This window comes from Gastrolobium bilobum, unplaced genomic scaffold, assembly GCF_033153095.1.
Source record: "Gastrolobium bilobum isolate Gb01-03AN ecotype WA unplaced genomic scaffold, APGP_CSIRO_Gbil_v1 utg162852, whole genome shotgun sequence".
Lineage (NCBI taxonomy): Eukaryota > Viridiplantae > Streptophyta > Magnoliopsida > Fabales > Fabaceae > Gastrolobium > Gastrolobium bilobum.
Window position 1 is genome coordinate 7678 of NW_026898085.1, and position 10800 is coordinate 18477.

General features: G+C 39.9%; 1 protein-coding gene across 1 annotated transcript; it reads left to right on the forward strand.

Moving 5' to 3' along the window:
- Nucleotides 1-1160: 1160 nt before the first annotated feature.
- Nucleotides 1161-4976, forward strand: LOC133312759 (LRR receptor-like serine/threonine-protein kinase RGI1). Its single transcript, XM_061514018.1, has 2 exons — nt 1161-4070; nt 4471-4976. The coding sequence occupies exons 1-2, from the start codon at nt 1520-1522 to the stop codon at nt 4767-4769; spliced, it is 2850 nt and encodes a 949-aa protein (XP_061370002.1). The 5' UTR covers nt 1161-1519; the 3' UTR covers nt 4770-4976.
- The last annotated feature ends 5824 nt before the right edge of the window (nt 4977-10800 follow it).

A 10800-nucleotide genomic window follows, 5' to 3' on the forward strand; every position in this document is an offset into this window, starting at 1 on the left:
ACTCCACTGGCCAGACAAATCGATTTTGTATCTCAAAGCAAAGGCTTCCTGTTGGAACAAATGGATTATGTTTCAGTCGAGAAACCTTTTCACTGAACATTTTCCTACCAAACAGAGCGAGCGTCCATGTTGTAACATCCCGAGCGCTGACGATTGCGGGGAGTGATCGCCGGTGCAAAGAGGCACGGACAAGGAGCGACTCCTGACAGATTTCCAGTGGGGGGTTACATGCATGAATGAATCCAATGGACACTGGAAAGAATGAGATTCCAAAGACTGTGCAGGTATGAGACTGCACAGTTTGAGATAGCTTATAAGAATTAATTGGTACTACCTATACTAACAAGATGCATCTATTTTTCGGTAGCCCGGAACGAAAGAACTTCATAGTTAAGCGTGCTTGACTTGGAGCAATTCTGGGATGGGTGACCTCCTTGGAAGTTTTCTCGGGAAATATGCGAGTGAGGAAAAAGCACACTGAAAGGTCTCGTGTTAGTATGTGGAGATAGTTATTGATTCTTGAAGCGACCAGACGTTACACACGTCCACGAGCTCGGGCATGATATTGATTAGATTGAAATGGAGGGTAAATTTTTCTAAAATTTCACTTAACATTTTCCTACCAAACAAAGATTCGTAAAATATCACATTTTCGATGGCCATCTAGGTTGACATTTTTATGGGTTATATGAAATCCTGGGAATTAAATTTTTCTAGAATAATTTTATATTTCTTTGTATCAAACATGGGAATATGAGATTGCCACTACCACTTTTCTAAGAAAATAAAATATATCCATATATCAAACACCACCTAATACTAATTAGGGTGATTAAGAGATCTACTCAGAGTAAAGTAATTTTATTAAGTGGTCCACGAGTAAACCACCTCTAAGGTGGTGCACCCTAAAACACGCACCTTCGGAGCATATTGTATGTATTTCCAAAGTGTGAACCTTGTACCAAAAAAGTGTTGCCCCTGGACCACGCTTACAGGAATCTCGCATTCCGAGTCATTTCCTGCGACGCGCGTTTGAATAATCAACTGCACATTTTCTGCACTTCCACAGTGACCCATAAATGGTAGCACTAGCATGTCAGTGTTCATAGTCAAAGTCCAAGAAAGGAAGTAAATTACAAGGGAAAAAAGGAAACAGAAACAACATCATTCTTGTCTGAAAGTCACGCAAGTCTATCGCAGTGGAAGACCTGCAATCTCAGTCAACTCCACTTCCCAACACTTGTTCTTACCCTCCCTCCTTCCACCAAGTTTCCTTCAACCCAAAACACAATCCAATCCCATATCATACCCAAATATTCTCTTGCAGACATTTTCATTGTATCTTTATTATTCTCTTCTTGTTCTTTCATCCATGTTCTCTTCTACCTGAATCCACAATAAAATATATACTCCATCAAACACACACATATCCCGAAATAGACACATAGATAGATACTTGATATCATACAAGGGAAGTATAGTCGCAGTTCAAAACTCACAAGCAGACACTGCTAAGAACATGGGCTGGTATGAATACAACACCACATCTTTCCTTAGTATTTTGCTCTTCTTTTGTTTCTGTCCCATTGTATTGTCTATGCTATCTCCAAACCAAACACACACCATTACCGCTGTCTCCAAGCTTTTTGATGCCCCTGTTCCATGGACTACAAACTCAGACCCGTGTACTTGGAAGGGAGTGACTTGTGACCCTAGCAATTCCTCTGTAATCAAGATTAATCTATCTGGGTTTTCACTCTCTTCTTCTGATTTTCTCCCTGTTCTTTGCCAAATTGAAACTTTGGAGCATCTTGATGTCTCCAAGAACCAGCTGGGCTTAATCCCTGATGATTTCATCACTGAATGTGGAAAGAATAAGGGGTTAAAGCTGCTGAATTTTACTGGAAACAATTTAGGTGCTTTACCTACTTTTCATGGATTTCATGGGCTGGAATCCCTGAATTTGTCTTTCAATCACATGGTAGGGAATATTGGTTTAAAGTTAGATGAGTTGGTTAGCCTCAAGAGTTTGGATCTTAGTTTCAATTTGTTCACTGGGTCTCTTCCTACCAACCTGGGAAAGTCCATGGTTCTGGAGGAGCTTGTCCTTTCTGTCAATCAGTTTCAAGGAGAAATCCCTGATGAAATATTGAGTTATGAAAATTTGACTGAGATTGATCTTAGGTCAAATAATCTTTCAGGGTCTATTCCTAGCAATATTGGAAAGCTAACTAAATTGGAAACTTTGATCCTTTCCTCTAATAAACTTACTGGTCAAATTCCAACAGCACTTATGGACATCACTAACCTTTCAAGATTTGCAGCAAATCAAAACAATTTCACGGGTTCTGTACCTCCTGGGATTACTAAATATCTCAGGATTTTGGATCTTAGTTATAATAATCTGTCCGGGTCCATTCCAGAAGATCTTTTATCTCCACCAAAATTGCAGGTTGTAGATTTGTCCCATAATATGTTAAATGGATCATTACCTGCAAAAGTTTCTCGTAGCTTATTCAGGTTGAGATTTGGAGGCAATTCTCTGAGCGGAATTATTCCTTCAGATAATTTTGCAGCACTTCAAGATTTGATGTACTTGGAGCTGGAAAACAATTACTTGACAGGATCTATACCAGCTGGATTGGGTTCTTGCAGGAAATTGGCATTGTTGAACTTAGCTCAGAACCAGTTGAGTGGTGAATTGCCACCACAGCTTGGTAATCTTATCAACCTACAAGTCTTGAAGCTTCAAATGAACAAGCTTAACGGTACAATCCCATTTCAAATTGCCCAACTACATCAGTTGTCAACACTGAATTTGAGCTGCAATTCTCTGAGTGGATCAATTCCATCTGAGATGTCAAGTTTGAGCAAGCTTAATTTCCTGCACTTGCAACAAAACAATCTCAGTGGTTCCATCCCAACATCGATTGGCAATTTGAAATTGCTTATAGAACTCCAACTTGGGGGAAACCAGCTAAGTGGTGAGATTCCAAGCATGCCATTAAGCCTACAGGCTTCGTTGAATCTTAGCAACAACCTCTTTAGTGGACCTATTCCAAGCAGTTTTGGCATTTTGGACAGCCTGGAAATCTTGGATCTCTCAAATAACAAGTTTTCTGGTGCAATTCCTGATGATCTAACAAAAATTTCAGCCTTGACACAGTTGTTACTTTATAACAATCAATTGTCTGGTGTCATTCCAAAATTTGATCGTTATGTTCATGTTGAATCAGCTGGAAATAAAAATCTGGTAAGTACTCCTACACAGGACAACACAACACCCAACATTGTCCCAAGATATGCAAAGAAAGGAATATCTGTTGCTGTGGCAATTCTCATTGCAATTGTAGCAGCTATTTTTCTTGTTGGACTTGTCTCTGTGCTGGTTGTGTTAGTCTCGCGACACTATTACAGGGTTAATGATGAGCACTTACAGTCAGGCGAAGATCCTCACCTTCCTCAGGTCATTCAAAGTAATTTGTTAACTCCTAATGGAATTCACAGATCAAGCATTGACTTCTCCAAAGCCATGGAAGCTGTTGCTGAAACGTCAAATGTTACTCTGAAAACTAGGTTTTCAACTTATTATAAGGCCGTTATGCCATCGGGATCAATCTATTTTGTCAAGAAGCTGAACTGGACTGACAAGATATTGCCAGTGGGAAGTCATGATAAATTTGGCAAAGAACTAGAAGTCTTGGCAAAATTGAACAATTCAAATGCCATGACTCCTTTGGCCTATGTTTTGTCCACTGACACTGCTTATATACTATATGAATTTGTCTCAAATGGCTCCCTTTTTGATGTTCTTCATGGAAGCATAGGAAACTCTTTAGATTGGGCTAGCAGATATAGTATAGCTGTTGGTGTGGCTCAAGGACTTTCTTTTCTTCATGGATTAGCCTCTAGTCCAATACTACTTCTTGATCTATCAAGCAAAAGTATTTTGCTCAAGTCCCTCAAGGAGCCTCTAGTTGGAGATATTGAACACTACAAGGTGATTGATCCCTCAAGGAGTACAGGGAATTTTTCTGCAGTTGCTGGTTCTGCTGGTTATATTCCTCCAGGTCAAAACTCTTTAACCTTATATTCCAATTAAGTTTCTTAGTTCATAGATTACCTTAATATAATGTATAATGTAAGGGTAACTTTGTATAGTGTTAGGGTAATGTGGATTTCATGAAGTCCTTAAACTATTGTAAATATTTTAAGCAACGTTTTCTCTTTCCCGTATTTACTTAGTATAGTTGTGTGGTATTATTTAAACACTGTTTCTGTTTAATATTGGTTACTTCTTACAAAGACAAAACTGACTAAATTCATCGAAGTACTTGAGCATATGACCTGTAAATTGCATTTAAACATTTTTCATAATGCATGTACTCCCAATGATTTTAGAATTCAATGCGTAGCCAAGCTGTTTTAGTGTTCAAAGATCTTAACTTAATTTTGTTTGTTGGTTGGCAGAGTATGCATACACAATGACAGTAACAATGGCTGGGAATGTCTACAGCTTTGGTGTCATTCTACTTGAATTGCTGACAGGAAAACCTGCAGTGACTGAGGGGACAGAATTGGTCAAGTGGGTTTTGCGTAATTCAACAAATCAAGATTACATTCTTGATTTTAATGTCAGTAGAACATCACAAGCAGTCAGAAACCAGATGCTTGCAATTCTCCAGATTGCTCTTGTTTGTGTTAGTACATCCCCAGAAGCAAGACCAAAGATGAAGAGCGTGCTACGGATGCTCCTTAATGCTAGATGAAGTCATATTGTTAGGGTTAGAATATTCAAAAGAAGGCATGGGGTGTGCGCGCTTTTTCTTTTCTTTTTTTCCTTTTTTGGGTGGTGCATTAAATTAATGAATGTCTTACTCATGGGAATGCATAGATGGTAGACATATAGCTCAAGGTTTGATATTCCCGTTGTAGCATATATTAGAAGAAAAATAGACTCAATTATTATACACAAGAAGACTAAATAAGAGTCATGTTTAAATATAAAATCAGAAAATTTAAATCCTTTAATTCCCAGTGTATGTTTCTGAACAATGCTTTTATTTTTATTTTGTTCATATTGTATTTTTATTTTTATTTTTTTGGAAACCAATCACAGCAAACTAGAAAGCTATTCTATGGGTCCCAACACCCAAGCTATCCTTACAAAGAAAATTACTACACCCCACAGGAGGGGCCAAAATAATTTGAACATTTTTCTCAACTGATAAAGCTTTATGAGCCAACCAGTCAGCTACAGTATTACCTTCCCTTAGAGTATGTTTAAACTGAACTGTCCAGTTCCTCTCAAGAAATGCACGCACAGAATTGCCAATGTGAGCTAGTGGGTGGTTGTTTTGGTCAGCTTGCTCTATGAATTTCAGTACTTGGGTAGAGTCCCCTTCCAAGATGATGTTTCTAAAACCTTGATCCCAAGCGACTTTAAGTCCGACCAGGGCACTTCAAAGTTCAGCTCTAAAGGAGTTACCCTGCCCCAGATTCTTAGTAAAACCTACAATCCAATCACCATTGCAATTTCTTATCACTCCACCACATCCAGATTTGGATTTGTTCGAAGTGCTAGCTCCATCTACATTAATTTTCATCCAACCGTCCAGGGGAGGATTCCACTTTACCACTTGGATTTAAGCAGGGATTTGTTGTAGACTTCCTCTTACTCGCAAGCTTTTAGCAGCAGTGAAGTTATCATATTGTCCAAGAATGCAACTGAGACTTTTTTGAATGTTCGATTTCACCCCATTGAAAATGAAGTCATTCCTTTCTTTCCATATGCACCAACAAGCCATACCAAGGAGAGTAGGCCAGTTTCTGTTACTTGTATTCTCAGCTTTGAGCTACAAATTTCTATTCAACCAATCTTCCAGATAATTCAAACAGAAATAGGGTCATTTAGAAAGGTACACAAGGGCTTTCCACACATCTTGGGACCAAACACAGTCACGAATCGCATGGAGGGAGCTTTCCGTTTGAGCTTGGCAACGCAGGCAGATGTTAGTATCAGCAAAGTGTCTCATGAATCTCTGCTGGTTTGTCATTGAGTTGTTACCTGCAAGAAGCCACAGGAAGGATTTGAGTCTACTAGGGCCATCCTACTTCCAGATATCCTTCCAGTTGACTCTCAATTGATCTTCCTCAATTATCTTAATGGCTTTATAGGCAGAATTCAAAGAAAAGCACCCATCATTTGATTCTTTCCATACAACCTTGTCATCCCCATTACTCGAGTTAGCAGGCATTATGCTATCAATTGCTTTTTTGACATCCAGTGGAACCAGGTTAGCAATTTTTTTCCAGTCCCACACTCCTTCTGTAATAACATACTCAGCAACTTTTCCCTAGATGAGTTGGTCAGGAATTTCTTTAAGGCCACATCTTTGATACAAACAATATTTGGAATCCAATGGTCTAACCAAAATCTAGTATTCTCACCATTTCCAACCAGAATTCGGGAAAAATTTTGAACCTCAGGCCACACTCTCACTACTTCTCTCCAGAGATTGGAACCATTAGTTGGAGTCTTCAGAACAGATATTGGATCCCTACTAATCTGATATTTATTTTCCAGCACTTGGACCCAAAGAGTATCCTTCTTGGTAAGAATTCCAAAACCAATTTTCATCATGAAAGCTTTGTTTGTTTCTCTCATGGATTTGATTCCCAACCCTCTCATCTCCTTCACAGTACAAACCTTGTTCCAATTCACTTTGTGAATACTGTTACTATTATTGCCAGAATTCTATAGGAAATTTCATCACAAGTACCAAGAGGTATCAGATTCATTTGCATAGCATACATAGCGAGAGCTGACAAAACTGATTGAGCAAGAACATTTCTCCCTGTGAAAGAGAGTGATCTTCTCTTCCAAGCTCCCATCTTTCTTTTCACCCTCTCCATAATATGGCTGAAACTACCTTTAGTAACCTTTTTGTGATGCAAGTTAACCCCAAGGTATTTCCCCAAGTCTCCTGTTAGACCAAAACCCAACTCATTGCTTAGATCCCTGGCATGGTTATGATTGCCATTTTTGGAGAATAAAACTCGAGTTTTCTCAGTACTAACACTTTGTCCAGAAGAGTCACAGAAGCACTCTAATACTTGCTTCATGGTTTGAGCTTGCTTTGTAGATGCTTCCCCAAACAAGAGGAGATCATCTGCGAAGAATAAATGGAAAATTGGAGGACCATTCTTCTTTAGCTTCACTGAAACCCACTCTTTTTGATCAATAGCAAGACTAATCATATGAGCCAATCTTTCTATACATAAGACAAATAGGTAGGGAGATATGGGGTCCCCTTGTCTGATTCCTCTGGAAGGTTTGAATTCTCTAGTAGTGGTTCCATTCCACAAAACATTCATAGATGTAGTTGACACACAACTCATGATTAGATCAATGAGGGAATCAGGGAGCTTTATTTCCAGAAGAGTGTCTTTGATAAAATCTCAGCCAAGTTTCTCATATGTTTTTCCCAGGTCCACTTTGATGGCCATCCACCCCTTTTTCCTTTCTTTGATCTCATGGAATGAAAAACTTCTTGGGCAATGATGATGTTATCAGAGCTCTGTCTACCTTTCACAAAACTACATTGATTAGGCATGGTCAAGTGATTCATACGGTATCTTAATCTGTTAGAGATAAGCTTGGTGATGGTTTTGTAAATCACATTGCACAGGCTTATTGGTCTAAGTTGTCTCACAGATTCAAGGCACTCAACTTTGGCAATGAGGCAAAGGAGTGTTTGATTTATGGAAGCCACACTAGCAGGGTTTAGGAAGGCTTTTGTAACCACTTCACAGACTGCTTTTGCCACTTTGTTCCACTGAGTTTGAAAAAATAAAGCATTTAGACCATCAGCTCCTAGTGCCTTAAAGGCACCAAAGTGGAACACACCACCTGTTTTATCTCTTCCACCGAGGGCATCACAGTTAGCATCCTTAGGCTTTGGTTGCGCAGCAAAGGGAAGGTTCCTTTCACAGGGAACCTAGGTTTGTTGTATTCCTCTTCAAGGTATAGTTTCTCAAAGTAGGTTGACAACATATTGCTTAAAAGGCTTGGTTCTCCTATCCACTCATCATTTTAATTCTTCAACGAGTCTATTATGTTCCTTCTTCTTCTAGCAACTGTAGAGGAGTGGAAATTTTTTGAATTTTTGTCTCCAAACATCATCCATTTGCATCTAGATCTTTGGAACCAAAGGATCTCTTCACAGAGGTAAATATCATTTAGCTCTTTCCACAGGGATTTATGTAGATTTTCTAAAACAGGATCATGGAAGCTGTTTATCCTGTTGTCTAAACGTATCATTATGCCACTTCTGGGCCTCCACTTGAAACTTCTCACAGGATGGTCTCCAACTTGTTTCTTCACCCCAGCAGCTGTTTATAACATTCTGGAAGGAGTCACAAGTCAACTAAGAAGCCATAAAGCGAAAAAGGGCGAGTGTTATTATTGCCACGAGAAGGGGACCCATTTAGGAGGATAATGGGCCTATGATCAGAGTTGTAGAAAGGGAGATGATTCAGGAACCTGTTTGGAAATCTCAAGTTCCAGATATCATTACTAATTACCCTATCAAGTCTTTCAAATAATCTTCCCCTCTTCCAAGTAAACTCAGGTCCCTTATAACCAATATCAGATAGTTACAGTCATTTAGACAAGATTGGAATTCTCTCATAGAGTTCCAATTTGGATCAGCACCCCCAGATTTCTCCTCTTCCCATAAGTAGGAATTGAAATCACCCATTGTGATCCATGCATCATTGGTATTTATATTTAGAATCTAGAGGCTTTCCCATAAGGGTTTTCTCTCCATACATCTAGGACTGACGTAAATAAAGGAGAACAACTCTTCCTTCCTTGTCTGCTTCCAAACTAGAGATGTATGTATAAATTGGTGATGCGTAGAGATAACTTGAACATTAACCTCTTCATCATTCCACAGGAGCCAGAGGCCTCCAGAGAAGCCAACCGCTTCTTGGATATAATGATTGCTAAAACCCAACTTTGCAATGCAACGGTTGGCCTTAACCCCACTAATACGAGTTTCCATCAGACAGAGAACTTTGATTTGGAACTTCTTGGTTATGTCTTGAATTAGTGGGGCAAGGCCTTTCTTGCCTGCTCCCCTAACATTCCAGCTGCACACGATCATTAAATAACTAATAAATTTCAAAGAATCAAACCACTCAAAAACCTGAGTCATTGTCTGATCTCTGAGAATACCTTCATACCGCTCTCGGTAAACACACGCATCCAGCTCTTTTCCTTCTGGAGTTTGTGAGAATCTCCTCATTAGCTCCAGAGCGTCGGGAGGTTGAGATTTGGGATTGACATTCTTCTTGTCTTCTCCTTTCGTCTCATTCCCTTTCACCATCCCCATGGCTCCAACAATGTTATCTGCTATGATTTCCAGTTTGCCGTTCTGTTTGGGAACTTTTTTAGCAGACTGGGGTTTTTTCGGGTTCAAACTGATTCTTTGGGCTGGTTTACTAATTACTCTTTCAGGCTTCAACTTAATGGGCCCCTGCTTAATGGGCTTAGGTCCTTTAGGAATAGACTTTTCCTTTGTTTCAGGTCCACGTATGTTACTACTTTTCTTCCTCTCAACAGTGTGGGTCTCACCAAGGTTAGATTCAGCCTTACCACAAGCAACATCAGCTACTTTCTCACAGGTCATGCTACTAGTTGTTGTTCCATCACTGGCTGTCTCAGTATTCTTGTCCATGTTGTCTACCACAGTGTTTGGTGTTTCCGTAGCTCTAGCCTTTCCATCTGCTCCTGTCATAGCTTTCTCAGAGTTCTGATTGAGCTGAGTTGCAACTTCCCACGTTTCTCTAATCACTTCAAATCTTGAGCCACCTGCTACTTTCTCACAGGTCATGCTACTAGTTGTTGTTCCATCACTGGCTGTCTCAGTATTCTTGTCCATGTTGTCTACCACAGTGTTTGGTGTTTCCGTAGCTCTAGCCTTTCCATCTGCTCCTGTCATAGCTTTCTCAGAGTTCTGATTGAGCTGAGTTGCAACTTCCCACGTTTCTCTAATCACTTCAAATCTTGAGCCACCTGCTTTGGCTGCGCAAAAATTGGCAGGGAAGCTTCCTTCGCTATGCCTTGTCTTGTCGTTCCTGGCAAGTCCTACCTGTTTCTTCCTTCCAGAATCATCCCTAACAGCCGCCTTCTTTCTTCCTGAGTCATCAGCGATCAACTGGTTTGGTTTCATTTTCCTTCCTCTTGTTGAACGTTGAACAATCATCCATTCACCAAAAGGTTCCTCTTCCTGGCTCATGCTACCTTTTCCTTTGTTAGAGTATTGCACTTTCGATTCACAAGCCTTATTAGTATCCAGCTCGCTATCTCCATGCAACTCTGGGCACCTATCTTTCCTAAGGCCTTAACCACCTCACCCAAAGCAGATTAGATGTAGGCCTTCATAAGGTACATGCATGACTCTGCTTCCTATTTTGAACTTGGTCATAAATTTTTTTGAGAGATCCACTTCTACACAGATTTGTGCAAATCTTCCTCGTTCAGTAGACTCCTCCAGGCTATTTTCCTTCTTCCGTAATGAGTTTTTGTCAATTCTTAACGTCTTCCCAAACATGTTGCCAACACTCCATAGCAAATGAAAGGTGTAGAACTCTAACAGAAGCCCCGGTATTTTAATTCAGATGGCGAGTTTTTTCAGTGTTTCGTCATATGGATAGAATTGAGGTCTCCATCTTTGGACTGTAACATAGTGTGCTGCGATGATCCACGGTCCATCTTGGAGAACATGATGATAC

Coding starts and splice junctions, on each gene's coding strand:
- LOC133312759 (XM_061514018.1), top strand. CDS start 1,520: ATGGGCTGGTATGAATACAACACCACATCTTTCCTTAGTATTTTGCTC. Junction 4,071..4,470: donor TGCTGGTTATATTCCTCCAG/GTCAAAACTCTT, acceptor GTTGGTTGGCAG/AGTATGCATACACAATGACA.